Below are 19,648 nucleotides of genomic sequence, written 5' to 3' on the forward strand. Positions count from 1 at the left end.
TTTTAATTATTACTTTGGGTACTGGGGAGGGTCACTTGTTTTTTCTCTCTCAAGCGTTCAGGGAGGGTTTAGGTAAAATATATTTTGCTGAAGGGAGGGTCATCCGTTTTCATTTCAGAGGTCCGATTTTATCCATGTAACCCTTATTATAAACAACGTTCACTCCCTAATGGTTATAGTTTGGAATGGGGTTAAATTATAAAATGTAGGCACTCATTTCGAATGGTTAAGGTAAGGGTTAAATTCTTGGTAGTGTGATGACGTGTCATGATTTCGAACCCTCGTTCAAAGATGCCCGGCCATTCTGAGGGTGAAGCGAAAGCCTGAAGATGTAAAATTATCAATCTTTTAACTACGAGAGGCGGGAAGACAAATGCATTTCAAAAGACATGTTACTGGTCTTATATTTTGTTTATTTTATGTAGTATCGTATTTCACGAATAAGGTGAGTTTTCGCTGGCTTTCCCACAAATACAGGGTAGTCAGACAAACAGACCTACCAACATCAATACTCTCTCATTATCAACGGTTGCTTTATTTATCAGTGATAAAATATTGATTTTAGCTGGCTGGCATGCAAGTATGTCGCTGTATCAAAGATAAAGAAAGCAACTATGTTTCCTGCTTAATGTGTGGCTGTATTGTAACAAGACCTCATAGCCTCTTCCGGGTTTTAAACCTCCGTTCAGCGCTTGTGCAGTTCAGGTATCCATTCTTGATTCCATCTAGATAAATTTTGTCGCTTGTTTTGCAGTATGTCCTGTCTGTCTTGAAATTCACATATCCAACCCTATTTCAGGGGTAAGTAACATTTGTCTAGCTAGTGTAATATTTAACATCTGTGCAATACTCTGATTTAAAAACGTTTTGCATAATTAATGGTTTAGCCTACTGATGATTCTCGCAAATTAATAATGCTCCAAACATCTTCCTATATTCTGTACAGATGGCAGACTTTTATTGGGGGCCTACTGCTTCTGCTCTCTGGGAAGCTTGGATTGGTGGACATAAGTGGTTTTCCCAGGTAACCTCTACATTTGTGTTCTGTGTATTCCCAGCATTAGGAAATGCAATGGGGTTATCCAAGGTGGCCCTGTCTGATTGTGACCACCTTCTAGTGGTTGATGATGACAGGGATTAAAGCAAACAAAATCCCATGACTGAAATTTAAATTGATCTCAGATCAATTGTCTGCGGGGCCAAATTAACCTCCCCTTCATGTAAAAAAAAAAAAAAAGAATCCATGATGGAAATCCGTGGCAGTGACAGAGAACTTTAATTACATTGACATTTTAGTCATTTAGCAGACGCTCTTATCCAGAGCGATTTACAGTTAGTGAGTGCATACATTTCTTTAATCCCTGGATGATGACCTTGTGTATTATTCTCCATAATCCTACAGGTCAGCAGCACTTTCCTGGCTTCCGGGATCACTCCTGTTTGTAGGGAATATTTATGCTGGATCCAGAGCTCTTTCACGCTTGGTGAGTCATTCATTCCTCCTGATCATGCAAGCTTTTTCTGTTACAAACAACACTTAAGGTGGACCTGGGCAGACACTATGATTTCACTCATCAAATTACCCCAAATAATGGGAGTATCTCTCACCGTGGGATAAGGTCTCCATGTCGCTCTAGGTCTTGATTTTGTATACCTACCATCAAGACAGACACTGATCTAAGATGTCTGCTTTTCATATTCCAGCCTATCCCTTTCTTCTTCACTCTTCATAATGCTTCTGAAGTGGTGAATTGCCTGATCCTGAAGTTAACCCAGAGGGAGGTAAGTGTAAGCTTGTACCCACATTGAACTTTGGGCAAGGTCGATTATATGCACACACGCAATCACTTATATACACTACCAGTCAAAAGTTTGGACATCTACTCATTCAAGGGTTTTTCTTTATTTTTACTATTTTTTACATTGTACAATAATAGTGAAGACATCAAAACTATGAAATAACACACATGGAGTCATGTAGTAACCAAAAAAGTGTTAAATAAATAAAAATATATTTTATATTTGAGATTCTTCAAATAGCCACCCTTTGCCTTGATGACAGATTTGCACACTCTTGGCATTCTCTCAACCAGCTTCATGAGGTAGTCACCTGGAATGCATTTCAATTAACAGGTGTGCCTTGGTAAAAGTTAATGCGTTTGAGTCAATCAGGGTTGTGACAAGGTAGGGGGGTATACAGAAGATAGCCCTATTTGGTAAAAGACGAAGTCCATATTATGGCAAGAACAGCTCAAATAAGCAAAGAGAAATGACAGTCCATCATTACTTTAAGACATGAAGGTCAGTCAATACAGAAAATGTCAAGAACTTTGAATGTTTCTTCAAGTGCAGTCGCAAAAACCATCAAGCGCTATGATGAAACTGGCTCTCATGAGGACCGCCACAGGAATGGAAGACCCAGAGTTACCTCTGCTGCAGAGGATAAGTTCATTAGAGTTACCAGCCTCAGAAATTGCAGCCCAAATATATGCTTCACAGAGTTCAAGTCACAGACACATCTCAACATCAACTGTTCAGAGGGGACTGTGTGAATCAGGCCTTCATGGTCAAATTGCTGCAAAGAAACCACTACTAAAGGACACCAATAATTAGAAGAGACCCGCTTGGGCCAAGAAACACGAGCAATGGACATTAGACCGGTGGAAATTTGTCCTTTGGTCTGGAGTCCAAATTGGAGATTCTTGGTTCCAACCACTGTGTCTTTGTGAGACGTGGTGTGGGTGAACGGATGATTTCCGCATGTGTAGTTCCCACCGTAAAGCATGGAGGAGGTGTTATGGTGTGGGGGTGCTTTGCTTGTGACACTGTCTGTGATTTATTTAGAATTCCAAGGCACAGTTAACCAGCATGGCTACCACAGCATTCTGCAGTGATACGCCATCCCATCTGGTTTGGGCTTAGTGGGACTATAATTTGTTTTTCAACAGGACAATGACACAACACACCTCCAGGCTGTGTAAGGGCTATTTGACCAAGAAGGAGAGTGATGGAGTGCTGTATCAGATGACCTGGTCTCCACAATCCCCCAACCTCAACCCAATTTGAGATGGTTTGGGATGAGTTGGACTGCAGAGTTAAGGAAAAGTGGCCAACAAGTGCTCAGCGTATGTGGGAACTCCTTCAAGACTGTTGGAAAAGCATTCTAGGTGAAGCTGATTGAGAGAATGCCAAGAGTGTGCAAAGCTGTCATCAAGGCATAGGGTGGTTATTTGAAGAATCTCAAATATAAAATATATTTTTATTTGTTTAACACGTTTTTGGTTACAACATGATTCCATATGTGTTATTTCATAGTTGTTATGTCTTCACTATTATTCTACAATGTAGAAAATAGTAAAAATAAAGAAAAACCCTTGAATGAGTAGGTGTGTCAACTTTTGACTGGTACTGTATGTATTTAATTTTTTCAACAGCGAATTCCATGGATGAAGCTTTTAAGGTTTGTTCCAAGTCTTCTTATCGTTAGTATAATAACAAAAACGTCAATATTCAGTAGTGTCTAACAGAAAAAGCAGCTAGTAAGTTTTCAAAACAAGATTTGAATTGGTTTTATTGACTTTAAAGGGGAAGTTTCCCTAAAATAATAAATTCCCCAAGCGATTCCATACATTGAAACTAGTTAGTTGGAGTTTGCCCTCTCCTCCTCTCTCTCCCTGCAGCCTAGAACTGGAAATCTGCAAAAACGGGTCACATGGTTGGTGATGTGTCTTTGTGCACTGCTAAATCTGCTCCGTTGTCAGTCAAATTGATTGAGAAATCCGCGAATTATGGACACATTTTTTGTTTTATTGAAAGTGTAAGGCCGAATTAGCAATTTTTTCAAAAGTACTATAGATTCTGAGACAGGAAATGTGTACTTTTCCAACTAAAATGATTATTTTATGTGGCTGACTGCAACAACAGCGGAGATGAGTAAGAACTGCGCTCTCGTGGGGGAATCCCTTTACGTAAAAACTCCTCTATAGCTCTGTTGGTAGAGCATGGTGCTTGCAACGGCATGATAGTGGGTTCAATTCCCAGGGCCAGCCATACGTAAAATGTATGCACGCATGACTGTAAGTCACTTTCGATAAAAGTGTCTGCTAAATGGCATAGATTAGATTAAGGCCCTTATTCACAATCACAGATACAAAAACATTTTGGGTGAGAAGTGAAGACAGTAGCCTAGCATTACGAAGTAAACAACAACCTATAGACAGGTCTGACGACTAAATACTCACGAGTGATGAAGAAACTACTTGGAGGGGCGCCGATATTTATAATTGGTAATACATATTTTATGGCCAGGGGCTAAAAGTAATTATATTGGTAGGATACTCATGGCCACTATTGATAGGGGGAGGTGGGGGTTACGAATACACAATAGACCAGACTACATGCAACCAAATAGTCCTACCCCTGGTGGTTCCTGGGGCCATGTATTTCACGCAAGGCTATACAGTTGTTAAACGCATGAAATGTTGTGATGCAAATTAACCATGGCTAGCCAACACATCAGATATTGGAGATTATGAAAACAAGCGAGTAGACCCGATCCTAAGTAATTAAAATGCAACAGCTTTAATTTTTATTCTGCAATGTAAGATGACACAATTACAGTCTATTATCTCCTCAACATATGCTAACCGGTAGAGCGCCTAGGCTACAACACAATAAGATCAACTCAACTGCAATGATTAGACTACATACCTCCGAAGGCTCGCTTTCTCTTCTCAAAAGCGCCTATTTTGGCATAGCACCAGATCCAGTCCATGGAAATACAAAAGGTACAGCTGTGTGAGTTTTCTGTGATTTGTTTCCAATTGTATATCTCTTTTGTAGACATCGAAGAAGTGCTTACTACACACATGTAGATTTGCAAGATTGACTGTAGGAGTGTTTACATTTTATTTCCTGTTTTTTATCGCTACAAGCCATCTTCTGCATCTGTCTGTATCTTTCAACGGAACACAGTGACATTTTGTGCATTCCCTAGATTTCTTATATAAAGTGCAGCCAGGGACTGAACACCAGCTTACTCTTACTGCCATCTCTTTGGATTTCCACTTTTCAGAACCAACTTTACGCTACCTGTGATAAGTATTTCAACTTTCTCAGTACTTTGTTGAAGCACCCTTGGCAGCGACTACAGCCTCAAGTCTTCTTGGGTATGACGCTACAAGCTTGGCACACCTGTATTTGGGGAGTTTCTCCCATTCTTCTCTGCAGATCCTCTCAAGATCTGTCAGGTTGGATGGGGAGTGTCGCTGCACAGCTATTTTCAGGTCTCTCCAGAGATGTTAGATTGGGTTCAAGTCCGGCCTCTGGCTGGGCCACTCAAGGACATTGAGACTTGTCCCGAAGCCACTCCTGCATTGTCTTGGCTGTGTGCTTAGGGTCGTTGTCCTGTTGGAAGGTAAACCTCCGCCCCAGTCTGAGGTCCTGAGCAGTCTGGAGCAGGTTTTCATCAAGGATCTCTCTGTACTTTGCGCCGTTCATCTTTCCCTCGATCCTGACTAGTCTCCCAGTCCCTGCTGCTGAAAAACATCCCCACAGCATGATGCTGCCATCACCATGCTTCACCGTAGGGATGGTGCCAGGTTTCCTCCAGATGTGACACTTTCAGGCCAAAGAGTTCAATCTTGGTTTCATCAGACCAGAGAATCTTGTTTCTCATGGTCAGAGTCCTTTAGGTGCCTTTTGGCAAACTCCAAGCGGGCTGTCATGTTCCTTTTACTGAGGAGTGGCTTCCGTCTGGCCACTCTACCATAAAGACCTGATTGGTGGAGTGCTGCAGAGATGGTTATCCTTCTGGAAGGTTCTCCCATCTCCACAGAGGAACTCTGGAGCTCTGTCAGAATGACCATCGGGTTCTTGGTCACCTCCTTGACCAAGGCTCTTCTCCCCTGATAGCTCAGTTTGGCCGGGCGGCCAGCTCTAGGAAGAGTCTTGCTGGTTCCAAATTTCTTCCATTTAAGAATGATGGAGGCCACTGTCTTCTTGGGGACCTTCAATGCTGCAGACATTTTTTGGTCCCCTTCCCCAGATCTGTGCCTCGACACAATTCCTTCGACCTCATGGCTTGGTTTTTGCTTTGACATGTACTGTCAACTGTGGGACCTTAAATAGACAGGTGTGTGCCTTTCCAAATCATGTCCAATTAATTGAATTTACCACAGGTGGCCTCTAATCCAATTGTAGAAACATCCCAAGGATGATCAATGGAAACAGGATGCATCTGAGCTCAATTTCAAGTATCAAAGGGTCTGAATACTTATGTAAATAAGGTATTTCTGTTTTTAGTTTGTATTACATTTACAAACATTTCTAAACCTGATTTCGCTTTGTCATTATGGGGTATTGTGTGTAGATTGAGGGGGAAAAAATAATTTAATCAATTTTAGAATAGGGCTGTAATGTAACAATGTGGGGAAAAATCAAGGGGTCTGAATACTTTCCGAATGCACTGTATACGTCAGTTGGCCCCACGAGGGCGCACATGCACAGTTGTTACCCATCTCTGCTGTTGTTGCAGTCTGCCACATAAAATAATGATATAAAATAATCTTAATCGTTATAGGTGGAAAAGTACACATTTCCTGACTCAAAACCGATAGGACTTTTGATAAAAATAACTAATTCGGTCATACACTTTCAATAAAAAAAAGAAATTGTCCACAATTATTGGATTTCTCAATCGCTCTTTGACTGACAACGAAGCAGAGCACAGACACGTCACCAGCCACGTGACCCGTTTTTGCAGCTTTCCAGTTCTAGACTGCAGGGAGAGAGGGGGAGAAGGCAAACTCCACTTAACTAGTTTCAATGTATGGAGTCACTTGGGAAAAGTTGGATTTTAGGTTAACTTTCCCTTTAATACTCTATATTATTCCTCATCCAATTGCTATTGGGTAAGCTGTTGGAAGATAACCACTGATTGTCCTTGAAGACCTATGGAATTGTGAGCTATTGGCTTTCTTTCTAGTGTGAGTCTGCTGTTGATGTCGGCCATCAACCTCCCCGTCTATGACCCTCAGTTTGACCCTGGTGGTTACATGTGGGCCTTGGCACATATCTTCTGTGTTGGCAAGTCTGTCTGGAATAAAACTAGCTGTGGGATTGTGTTATGTATTTATAGTGTATAGCATATAAATTATTCGCTGAAAGCTCTTAGCAACATGAAATTAATACATAAATATATCAATTTCAGGTGCCTATAGAGTGTTCAAGACACACTTCAAGTCCAGTCATTTGAGGTAAGCTATAATTTGGGCATCCCTTGTGTTAGCAAAAGGATTGAAAAACTAGTTTCCTGTTGTGAATACAATGAAACATGTTTGTTTTTATGATCTATATTAGTGACCTTGAACAACAATACATCAACTATTTGTTCAGGTAAGAGGGAAATACTTTGACCCAAAAAAGTGTTAATTGCCTAATCACTGCATAATTGTCCACAGCATTTTTAAATTGACTGTAAAAAGTTAAAATAATGTTACAACCTATATCTTCAGTAGACTACCAGGGGCAATCAAGTTATTGTCACTAATTGCTGTCACCGAGTTGATAAGTTTGAGGTTTTTTTTTCTGTCCTTTCATAGTTCGCTTGAGATTTGTGTCCATTTGTGTGTCTGTCATTTTGTGTATGTGCAGTGCACTCTTCAATCATTTGTCATTAAACTGATCGATTGAATTAATGTAAGCTCTAATTGTTATTAATCTTCAAACTAGTGTGTTGCTGCTAGCCTTCGCTGCGCACCCTACTGGTAAGACCTTGGGACTGTTTCTTCCCCACCAATCATTCAACCAATCGATCAAATAGTTTTCTGTAGCTATATGAACAGCTGTTTGCTATTTCAATGCAGTTGTCCCAATGTTACACTGATTTTAAATCATGGTCAGGTGCTGATTTGACATCTCTCTCCCCATTTCCTGTTTGGAGAAGAACGTAATCTATTTTGTGAATGTTTTGATGACTGGGTTTATCTTTGCTGACTTATTCCCTCTAGGTGACCTATTCGGTGCCTTGGAATTCCCTTTCCTCCTGTCCCCAAGATTCCACAGTGGCTGTTGTGCCAGGTAAAGAATTGAGCTCAGATGTCTAGTTGAGCATGTTAAAAGCAATCTCATAAAATCATCTTGCTAACAGGGTTTCCAAATCTTTAAAACATACACTTTTGGCATTATACACTGTAGTAACTTAAACACTTATCTTCCACAGTGCCTTGTTGGGTTTTTTCTTGCTGTTGGCATCAGTCAAACTAAAGAGTGGTTTACCCCTTGAGCACTGCGGGGTCTGGATCTTTTTGTCCAAGGTAATGAAAGTCAGACCAACTACAAGCAGGGTCAGTGTTTAACTTTCTTACAATGATCAGCGGTGAACAGATCTTTATTTCCCAATAAATTATTTTCTTTATTTTTTACCGTCTACCACTATCTCCCCTGTACAGAGAACTGTATGAGCTATTATTGGGTTTTTACAGCTGGGTTTCTGCCAATTACTTTATAAATGGCTTAGTAAATGATTGTCATAAAACTGACAGTTAAATAGTAAATTAACTGTTTTAGACTTCCTTCAGGGACAGTGGATGTGCAAGTTACATATCAATTTCTTGCTCTACCCTGTCTAGGTGTTTGCCACATGCCTATCCCCACTTGTTTTCAACATTGAAGTTAACATGCCATCTTTCTGCTGGTGAGTTCTCTCTACCTGTGTAAAATAATGTCTATATATTCAGTCACCAGTTTTACATTCAAGACAAATAGCAGCTGATGATATTCCCTGGAGAATATATTTTATAGTCTGCTAATTTCAAGCCTATATCAAGTTTGGTGATCATGGTGTGTGAAGTTTGTAATGTTACTATTTTTTAGGTATACTATTTACTTCAGTGATTTTGTCTTGGTTTGCTCCTTAGTGTCTTCTTCAGCCATGTTGGAGAAGCCCTGCTGGTGTACTCTGAAAGTACTTCCCAAGTGCAATGAGACCTATGCGAAAGAAACTACTTCTACCTCATTGACTGTGTCAACAAGTTTATTACACTCAATTTCCCATAGCAAATAGCACAAGAATGTATGCTTCAATTGAGATTATTTCTCTTTTACAACTTGCTGTAAAGCAGAAATAAAGATTCTATATATTTCCATGAAAGTATTTGCTTATTTTTAAACTGTTAAATACAATTTCCTAGGATGTCATACTTTTAAGGTGAGTAACATGAAACACCTACTTAAAAAAAGCATTATCTACAAATACACCAAATTAAAATACACTGAAAAAAAAAAAGGGTTCCTTGGCTGTCGCCATTGGAGAACCCTTTTTGGTTCCAGGTAGAAACGCTTCTCCATGGAACCCAAAAGGGTTCTTCAAAGGGTTCTCCTTTGGGGACAGCCAAAGAGCCCTTTAATGTTCTAGATAGGAAAGAAGGTGCTAAGAGTAGTGGTCAACGGTGCATATTAGTTTCAAATAATAATTAACTGAGCAGAGGTTTTTGCTGCATATTCTGTATTCATTTCTTGAGGACATTGGAATACTCTGTAGACCTGACATAGTCCATTTAATTGTGTTTAAACAATTATAAGAACCTGCAATATGTCTGGGTGTATATACACCACTAAAGGCACACCTATTCCTTTGTGAGGCACTAGGATTATGATACTGGCAGTGTGCCAATGAACATTTTATACAGTTTTGTTTGATTGGGTATTTATTTTCCCTACTGGTTCAAGTCTTCTGCTCTTTGCCTTTGGGTGAGAACATGGCATTGTAAGGTCTCCTCCTCCTTAAGCGCTGCTCTGGATCATTATCTTCTTTTATATAACCTGGTAGGACAAACAAGAAGCACAATGTTGTTAAACTCATTAAGTGGAGTTCGACGTCTAAGAATACATCTGAACAGAAGCAAAGGGGGAAACGCCCCATAGTGAAGTCTGAGATAAAAGCAATGCACTCCTCAAAGAATACATCTGTAAATTCAGTGCTTAGACGTCATAATTAATGAATACAGGGCTTCCTAAACCTTTTTGGCCCACGACCCCATTTTGATATCAGAAAATTCTCACGACCCCACAGTGTGAAAAAAGTGATAATCACCAGCCAGTGTTTACTTTTCTACTTGGGGCATTCTATGACAGTCTATTACAAGTCAGTATTTCAGTCTGAAGGAAGTATGAAGGTTTGACGTGACTAAAATGCACCAGAGAGATATTGGGAAGTTTAGGAAAACATCAGGGAAGATCATCAGGCAAGTGTGTATGATTTTCTGTGTAGAAAAGATCATCATCATTGACTACAGTATTAACTACTATGGATTTGATGACCATGCGTCCTGTTGAATGGATCCAATTGAATAGGGTAGCATACCTCTGTCCACACAGGTTTGTGTTGAAGGGAAGCCGACTTCCCAAAAGTTCTCTGGGGTTGATGGAGGAAGATAACGGAAGCGGTGCCGAGAACAGGCTGACAACTTCTTCACCCTCTCTGCCTCTGGAAGGTCAGCATAGTACTAAGTGAGATAAGATGGAATAGATATGTTAGCGCAATGACACACATCATGGGTTGTGTTCAATAGGGCAAACAGTTTAAAAATGTTTTTAAAAGGAAAACACATTTATTCAGTTTGGTGCCTAATGGTCCCATGTGGCTCAGTTGGTAGAGCATGGTGCTTGCAACGCCAGGGTTGTGGGTTCGATTCCCACGGGGGACCGGTACGAAAATGTATGCTACTGTAAGTCGCTCTGGATAAGAGTGTCTGCTAAATGACTAAAATGTAATCAACATGACCATGGACAGGCACTTTCAGCTCCACACATCAAAACACGGTTGAGTCAACTCACGATTTCACACTCTTTACATGTGTGCCCCTTGAGTTTCCTCCTCTCAGCTTTCTTGCGGACCACCTCCACGTGTGCAAACGATAGGTTTTTACTACAGGACACAACGAGGGAAAGAAACCTTTTAGAAATCTTTCCTAGCATGACAGTGTTCTAGGTTAGTCTGACGATTATGATCTCACCTGTCTTTGTGTTCTCCATTGGGCGTTCCAGGTTGAGGCATGTGTGCTTTTAATGAGGACAATAAAATTGACAGTTTAAAATATTGATATAAATAATTAACAATGAATGCGCAAATTCCAAATTAATCTCAAGTGTTATACTACTTGACCAGGTCATTTTGGTCATTCCCAACCAATTTGCCCGGTCAAATAAAGGAAACAAGTAGCCAAGATAGAGAAACTACAGTGTCAAATCCTTACCATCCTTATGTCCTTCCTCCCCATGATGGGGCTCCTCTTTGTCCAGATATGAGCCGTCATGCTGAGGACACGACTCGTACTCCTCGTAGCCTGTTCTGTCGAATATCTCAGCCAAGCGGTCGTTGGCCCTCTGACCAATCCCTAAAAGAAGGGTTTGAGTCTGGTTACATGGTTGGTTTGTTTATATGGGTCCTCCCATCACTGAAGTGATCTCCTCTTTGCTGTATTTGATTAAATTAAAATGATTGGGAATGTATCAAACATTTTGTGTGAAAATGTAGTAAGCTGTACCAGTAACAGAGCTGGTTCTTGGAGCTCCTCGGAGAAGCAGGCTGTGGCTGACGAAGGTGCAGTCCATATCAACAGTCTCGCCTTCACAGAGGGGCTACACACACACACACACGTGAAGAACTGCAAGTATACACATCAGGAACGGCAACAAAGCGTATAGGACAGTAGCAGATGAATTTGGTGAATGTCATACCTCTGCTGGAGTAGGGGTGTCTACATCATACTGGGAGAGGGCTGACTCTGGGTCCAGACTCCACGTCTGCTCTGCTGGCATCAGCTTGGCTAAACAAAAAGGTAGGAAATGAAACATTATGACATTTCTATTCAAATTACTTGCTTAGTCTATGCTTAAGGGCCAGTCAATCTAAATAAAATCATAATTTCAGTATAAATGAATGATCATCATGTAAAGTCAGAACGCAATACCTTTTCCCAGTGGCGTTTCAGGGGCATCGGAGGGCAGCGTTGTTGATGCAGTACCGTTGTTGTCCTGCGGAGGGCTCCTCTTCACACGAGCACAGGGGTTGGCCTGCAGGACAGAGGTCTGCTTCAGATTCTCAGTATCCTCCCGACTCCGCTTTCTGATTGGCTCGTGGTGGACATTGTGGGTCTAATGGACAAATAGGAAGACGGGTGACTTTGGCTACTCTGGTACAGCAGTATGTTGATGCATAAGACGGGTGAACGTTTCAAAGAAAAAGAGCTCTTGATCTACCCATCTATAATATATAGACAGACTACGTAACGACTAACGAGGAACATAACCAAATTGACCTGCCATTTTTTTTTGAGGGTCACAATGGAAATAAGTTGTGTACTTTTCTGTGATGATTCTTAAATCAAGTGTATAATAATGTGTACCTAGTTTTAAAATGATCAAATAAACAACAAAAAAGTTCTGGTGATTTGGATTTATCAGGATTTTTGTTCTGGTTTTCCAAGATTAACCCATCTATAACAAGGCTTGAATGTGATGAATGTACCTGTACAACCTCTTGTGTAATTTGTTGTGAAAAATCATGGCTCTACCTGGTGACTAAGCGACACATTTTTGGATTGTTCATCACTTGGAGAGGTGGAGGGATGCTTAAATAGGATGTGATGCTTTTGGCCTCTGTCTTGGTTCTCTGCCCCAGGGATGCTGCTACCTCTCTGGGCATTGAGCGGAGGCACCAGGGCTTTCTGTGGGGAGTCGGAAAGGTCCAGAGGCTTGTCAACCACTTCCTCATCTTCCTCCTTCTCACCGCTTTTCCTCCTCCTCTTCCCTCTCTCCAGCTCTCGGTGAGAGAGGCCACATGGGGTGGAGGTGGCTCTAAGTGGTGCGACGCGGGCTATCCCTTCCTGGTGGCACTGATGGGCGTTGGCGGGGCTGAGCTTCAGGCGGGGAAGGATGGACGGGGGGCCGTCCTCAGTGATGGTGGTGCTGGGGCAGCCCAGGAAGGGACCCTTTCTCTGGGGGTTAGGCCATTTACATTTATGTATTTCTTTGTATGAAGCAGACTGACCGTGGAGCGCTGAGCTCTCGGACTGAGACAGGGACTTCTCGGCGTAGCAGACATGGTGGGTCTCCTTCCTCATCTTGCTGACCACAGGCAGGGAGATCTGCTGCAGTGGAGAGTCTGAGATCACCGCTCCCTCTGGCTCAGGAGACGCTGAGCTGGAAACCAAACATACAGACACACCACAGAAATACAATGGGCGTTGAAGCGTAACATACCGTATTAATAATAGAAAGTATTAATAATATCCTGAAATAATAATATACTGTATTAAGCTCAAAGTGAGAACTCCCTAATTCAAACAATGCTTTCTCGCTGTGCAAGAAGAATATTGTTTTAGATTCAACAATCCTGGTTACAAAAGTACTGTATGTGCCAATGTGAGGCGGATGAGGATGGTTTTAACTCACAGAGATCCATTCAGCCTATCCAACTCAAGACTCAGCTTTCTGTTCTCATCCTGCAGGCTGTTCCTCTCTGTCACTGGAAGTCACATGAAACCACATATACAGTGCCTTCAGAAAGTATTCATACCCCTTGACTTATTCCATTCAAAATGTATTAAATATTTATTTTCCTCACCCATACACACACACACACACACACACAAAATACCCCATAATGACAAAGTAAAAACATGTTTTTAGAAATCTTAGCAAATCTATTGAAAATGAAATACAGAAATATCTAATTTACATAAGTATTCAAACCCCTGAGTCAATATTTTGTAGAAGGACCTTTGGCGGCGATTACAGCTTTATCGTCTTGGGTATGTCTGCATCAGCTTTGCACATCTGGATTTGGGCATTTTCTCCCATTCTTCCTTGCATATTTCCTCAAGCTCTGTTAAGTTAGATGGGAAGCAGCAGTGAACAACTATCTTCAAGTCTTTCCACAGATTTAATGGGATTTGGCTGGGCCACTCAACGACCTTCACATTTTTGTTCTGAAGCCAGTCCAGAGTTGCTTTGGCAGTATGCTTGCAGTACATATCCTGTTGGAACGTAAATCTTCGCCCCCAGGTCGTTTGCCCGCTGAAGCAGGTTCTTATTAAGGATTTGCCTGCATTAGGCTCCATTAATTGTTCCCTCTATCCTTACCAGTCTCCCAGTCCCTGACACTGAAAAGCATCCCCATAGCATGCTGCTGCCACCACCATGCTTCACGGTAGGGATGGTGTTAGATGGGTGATGAACTGTGCCTGGTTTTCTCCAGGCCAAAGAGTTCAATTTGCATTCAGGCCAAATAGTTTTTTTGTCTCATCAGACCACAGAAACTTTTGACTTATGCGCTCAATCTTTCTCATGCCTTTTTGCAAACTCCAGGTGTGCCGTCATGTGCCCTTTTCTCAGGAGTAGCTTCTGTCTGGCCACTCTCCCATAAAGCCCAAATTGGTGAAGTGCTGTAGAGACTGTTGTCCTTCTGGCAGATTCTCCCATCTCAGCCAAGGAACTCTGTAGTTCTGTCAGGGTGGTCATTGGGTTCTTGGTCACCTCCCCGACCAAGGTCCTTCTTGCCCGGTTGCTCAGTTTGGTCGGACGGCCAGCTCTAGGCAGAGTCTGGGTAGTTCCATATTTTTTCAATTTCTCAATGTGCTCTTGGAAACTTTTAACACTCTAGAAATTGTTTTATACCCTTCCCCAGATATATGCCTCATCACAATTCTATCTCGGAGATCTACGGCCAGTTCCTTGGACTTCATGGTATAGTTTCTGCTCTGACATGCACTGTCAACTGTGGGACCTTATATAGACAGATGTGTTTCTTTCTAATTCATGCCTAAACAATTTAATTGGCCACAGGTGGACTCCAATCAAGTTGTAGCGACATCTTAAGGATGATCAAAGGAAATTGGATACACCTGAGCTCAATTTGGAGTGTCATAACAAAGGGGTGTGAATATTTATGCAAATTACATTTTAGCTATTTTTGGTATCTCCGATTGTTCTGGCAATTTTCACATAGAAACTTAATTTGGGAGGAAGGATGTTTGACATGGTTTTTATATTTGTATCACTTTTTTTTTTTTATCATGATGAAAGTTGCCATTTTAGGCCTTTTTAGACATATACATGCCTCCTGTAAGACCTGATGATCTGTGAACCACACATAATACAGACAACATCTTGGTGTCATTATACTCCTTATAGTGTGCTCTAACATATGGAGCATGTCTAGATTCTGAAATAAAACAATTTACATTAAATGATTCAACAGTCAAAATATGAATATCTCAAAAGTACCCTTTTAGATTCTGTTCATTTTAAGACATTATTTGGAACAATATACTCAACAAGTACATCAAATTTCCAGAGTGGGCTTTGGTAATTTTGAAGTTATGATACATTTTATGAGCACAAGCAACACACTGAATGGGAAAATGGATTCAAAGGGAACTCCCTCTGCAGGTGATCTGCTGAATGTGCAATAAATCCTAAAGTAGGGCTGTGATTGGTTAATTGGTTAACCTATAATGTCAATGTATATGTATAAACAGGTCATATCTTCAAAAGTACCAGAGAGCCCAATCTGGAAATGTGACATGTTTGAAGAGTATATTGTTCCAAACAATATGGCTAAAAACACGCAGAATTAAAAAGGGTACTTTTGAGATATTCAAATTAATATTTTTATTGTTGAATAAATTAATGTAAAAAAGTGTATTTTAGAATCTAGACATACTCCGTATTTGAGAACACACTATAAGGAGTATAATGACACCAAGATGTTGTCTGTATCGGTTCACAGATCATAGGGTCTTATAGGAGGCAAGTATAGGCCTAAAATTGCCACTTTCATCATGATTTTGCTCAAACATTATTTATGATACAAATGTAAAAAGCATGTCAAACATCCTTCCTCCATATGAGGTTTCTATATGAACATTTCCAGAACAATCTGAGATACCTAAAATACTTTCGAGTTGTCCTGGCGTGGAATCGCCCTACTACAGCGATGATAGGTCTTAGTCCATTTATTTGCAGAGCACTAGGGGTATAGAGGAAGAACTGCATCCCTTTTGTGAGCACGTAGGAATGTAACATTTGGGAGATAACATAGGAAACAAAGAGATCATTCAGGTTCTCCTTTTTCATCAATGTAAAAAGAGACTCTCCTTGCCCCCCCACACACACAAACCACTACCCACAGACTTAGCTAAAAAAGAGAAAGGCTATATTGTGTGATGTGTAGAGCTATGAGGGAACCTGTTACAGAGAAAGAAGGAGTGTAGTGGACAAAGAGAGATGGGGGTGGTAGGGAGAGAGTTCCCTTGTGAATGACTGATGACCGCCCCCATCCTTTGTCATAATCATATCCTACTGTAGCCAAAAACTTAGGAGCTGTATGTGCTGTGTAAAAGAGGGACCAGTGTGGAGGTAAATTAATCTCAGATACAGAATGTAGGGTACGTGTAAGTGAGAAGGGAATGATGTACAACTCACTGATCTCTGCGATGAGGCGTATGTTCTGCTGACGGCCTTTCTCAAACTCCACCTGCTTCTTCCTCATGTGCTCCTCTGTGACGGAACAGCGATCACACAGCCCTGCCCGCAGCCTGGACAGAGGGAGAGAGACAGACGGGAAGGAAGAAAAACAGAGGACAAAAGATTAACCAAAGGATAGAGAGAGATATACACTACCAGTCAAAAGTTTGGACACACCTACTCATTCAAGGGTTTTTGACATTGTAGAATAATAGTGAAGACATCAAAACTATGAAATAACACATATGGAATCATGTAGTAACCAAAAAAGTGTTAAACAAATCAAAATATATGTTATATTTGAGATTCTTCAAATAGCCACCCTTTGCCTTGATGACAGCTTTGCATACTCTTGGCATTCTCTTAACCAGCTTCATGAGGTAGTCACCTGGAATGCATTTCAATTAACAGGTGTGCCTTCTTAAACGTTAATTGTGCAATTCCTTTCCTTCTTAATGCGTTTGAGCTAATCAGTTGTGTTGTGACAAGGTAGGGGGGGTATACAGAAGATAGCCCTATTTGGTAAAAGACCAAGTCCATATTATGGCAAGAACAGCTCAAATAAGCAGGTAGATAGAGAAAAAGTCAGAGGGAGACAAACAGACAGTCAGGGACAGACAGACAGGTTGATGGGGTACCAACCTGTCCTCCAGAACTGTGACAGTGTCCTGCAGGGTTTTGTGCTGCTCCCTCAGCTGCTGGTGTCTACTGTAGAACTCCTCCAGTCTTTGGGCATCTCTACAGGGTGAGAGGGGGGACAAAAGTAAGGAACACATTGCTTTAAATCATTTGAATTAATAAACATTTGAGTGATTGTTTGAGTACATACGTACTGTATTTGAATGTGCATTCTTGGGGTACAAGAGGAATTATATTTTGGGATTCCCATCACAGAACTCTTCTAAATGAGTAGGGCCCAAATAATATGCTGTCCTACTGAAGTAAGAATGTGAAAGAGGCCTTTGTGAGACTGACTTGCTCAGTGACATTTGAAACCTTACACACTGACGGGGAAATGGAGAACAGTCTCAACTTAAGTGGGGCCGTAAAAAACAGTAATCACACTCTTTGGAATGGCATGTTGAATGTCAGAAAATATGAAGTTTCAGATTCTATTCATTGATCATCAACACAACGTTCAACTAAAATGACTGTACTTACAAACATCGCTCCTTCTTTAGCTTGTTCACTTTGGTTTGCAAACCTAAACACAGGATAAAAAAGAGCTTGAAAAGGGGATTGTTGAATGATTTATTTTGTTGAATTAAGTACTTTTAACACTGATAGTTGCATTAAACATGGCCCACTGGTCTTAGTTGTTTTGGTGTAGATTCTCTGGCATGTAGACAGTAGGCCTACCTTGCAGTGCACTATCGTGACATTCTTTGAGTCGACCCCATAGGTCCCTGAAGAGGTCAGTGGATTCCGAGACCCCACTGGAGCCGGGGCTGCTCCCACTTAGCACAGAACTGCTCATCATCCAATCACTCACTGGTTGGTAGCTTCACTCAGCCAATACACAACTCCATCTAGCACCAAAACTGGAAATCTGCGAGAGGAAGGGAAAGAGACAGAGAAAACAGAGAGTAAGATGTGTCAAGAGAGGACCCTCTTTAACTCATGAGCGCCACTAGAGGAAACGGTTGCACTGAAAGGCCACTACAATACCTGTAACAAAACACGATACAATACCGGTAAAATATGATATGGGTAATACAATCAGTATTTTGCTTATGTATACACTAACAAGTGACTGCATTCCAGGGCATGCTCATATAGTCCTCTCTTTTCATCTCATCACCATATCTGATCCTAAAGGGCAGTCAAATATAGCCTAGGCCTCAACAAAAATGTAAATCGAGTTTTGATGGCAAAGTAGCCAGTACACATACTGCACAAACACAGTAGTGCAAGCCGGTGCGCGCACGCACACACACACACACACACACACACACACACACACACACACACACACACACACACACACACACACACACACACACACACACACACACACACAGAGTTCAAGCTTGCATTGACTTCTCTTTCCTCTCTCTTCCCAAGCTGGTACAGTAGGATTGGCTTAATCACCATTGGAGAATTAGCAATAAGGCACGAGGGGCTGTGGTATATGGCCAATATACCACAGCTAAGGGCTGTTCTTATACATGACGCAACGCAGTGCCTGGATACAGCCCTTAGCCGTGGTATATTGGCCATATACCACAAACCCCCGAGATGACTTATTGCTATTATAAACAGGTTACCAACGTAATTAGAACAGTAATACATATTTTTGGGTCATACCCGTGGTATGATATACCACGGCTTTCAGCCAATCAGCATTCAGGGCTCAAACCACCCGGTTTATAATAATCATTCAATCATTCAATCACTAAGGCCAAATAATATATTTCCCCCCATTATTGAGCACAGACATGACAAACTAGCCTATTTAACTTTGTAGCCTAATCCTACCTACTAAATCTGATAACAGTCATCATTGACATTCACCAGGTAAAACTTCCTCCTATATCAAACTGAATGAAAGAGCCTTGTTCACTCACCCCACTAGAAAGAACTTTCAGTCAAAGTATACTCAATGCAAACAAAAGCCACCCAACAGATCCAAACTTCATAGAGAGGAACCAGAGAACAACTGTGTCCACACTGGGCTATACTAGTAGTATGATGCTCTGCTGCTCAACGCTATACCAACTAAACTACCACCAGTGATAACCCAATATGCCTTTCATGGGACTGGCCGGGCGTTTTGAGCATTCCCAGGGACCTGGCTGGGATCATACCAGAATTTGTTGGCATGGACAACTGGAAGAGCCGGTTTCCCCGATCAAACACAAACTGGTCTTGCCAGTCAGCTCTAAAAGTAAAAGGGAGGGGAGAGGGGTAAGAGCTGGGGATGTGTAGCAGCTGGCTCAGAAGAATAGCAACACACTCTCCCTCTACCTGTACACACACAGTTGGAGACAGACAGGAGCACACACACACACACGCATGTACACAACCCATACACACAATCACATGCACAAACACACAAAAAACGGACATACATTCGCACACACAAACGGCAGATGCGCACACACTCCTCCCTGCCTTT

At 41.4% G+C, this 19,648-nt stretch overlaps 2 protein-coding genes across 2 annotated transcripts; one reads left to right on the plus strand and one right to left on the minus strand.

Annotated features, from left to right (window-relative positions):
- Positions 1-248: 248 nt before the first annotated feature.
- On the plus strand, positions 249-9,027 carry tmem241 (transmembrane protein 241). The gene is made up of 14 exons (XM_084186953.1): positions 249-445; positions 755-801; positions 947-1,024; positions 1,403-1,484; positions 1,705-1,782; positions 3,435-3,460; positions 6,986-7,086; positions 7,211-7,256; positions 7,360-7,395; positions 7,732-7,766; positions 8,010-8,079; positions 8,222-8,315; positions 8,631-8,695; positions 8,919-9,027. Exons 1-14 carry the CDS (start codon positions 374-376, stop codon positions 8,983-8,985), a joined length of 897 nt encoding a protein of 298 aa, XP_084043079.1. The 5' UTR covers positions 249-373; the 3' UTR covers positions 8,986-9,027.
- LOC311149730 (DNA endonuclease RBBP8-like) lies at positions 9,017-19,272 on the minus strand. Its single transcript, XM_084186940.1, has 15 exons — positions 19,098-19,272; positions 17,890-18,079; positions 17,692-17,734; positions 17,173-17,268; positions 16,489-16,601; positions 13,456-13,528; positions 12,576-13,203; positions 11,973-12,156; positions 11,740-11,828; positions 11,547-11,640; positions 11,256-11,396; positions 11,016-11,061; positions 10,837-10,927; positions 10,364-10,505; positions 9,017-9,822 (listed from the first exon to the last, which is right to left on the minus strand). The coding sequence occupies exons 2-15, from the start codon at positions 18,008-18,010 to the stop codon at positions 9,725-9,727; spliced, it is 1,959 nt and encodes a 652-aa protein (XP_084043066.1). The 5' UTR covers positions 18,011-18,079; positions 19,098-19,272; the 3' UTR covers positions 9,017-9,724.
- Between the last annotated feature and the right edge of the window lie 376 nt (positions 19,273-19,648).

The sequence above is a fragment of the Coregonus lavaretus genome (genome assembly GCF_964263955.1).
Source record: "Coregonus lavaretus genome assembly, chromosome: 2".
In the NCBI taxonomy this organism is placed as follows: Eukaryota; Metazoa; Chordata; class Actinopteri; order Salmoniformes; family Salmonidae; genus Coregonus; species Coregonus lavaretus.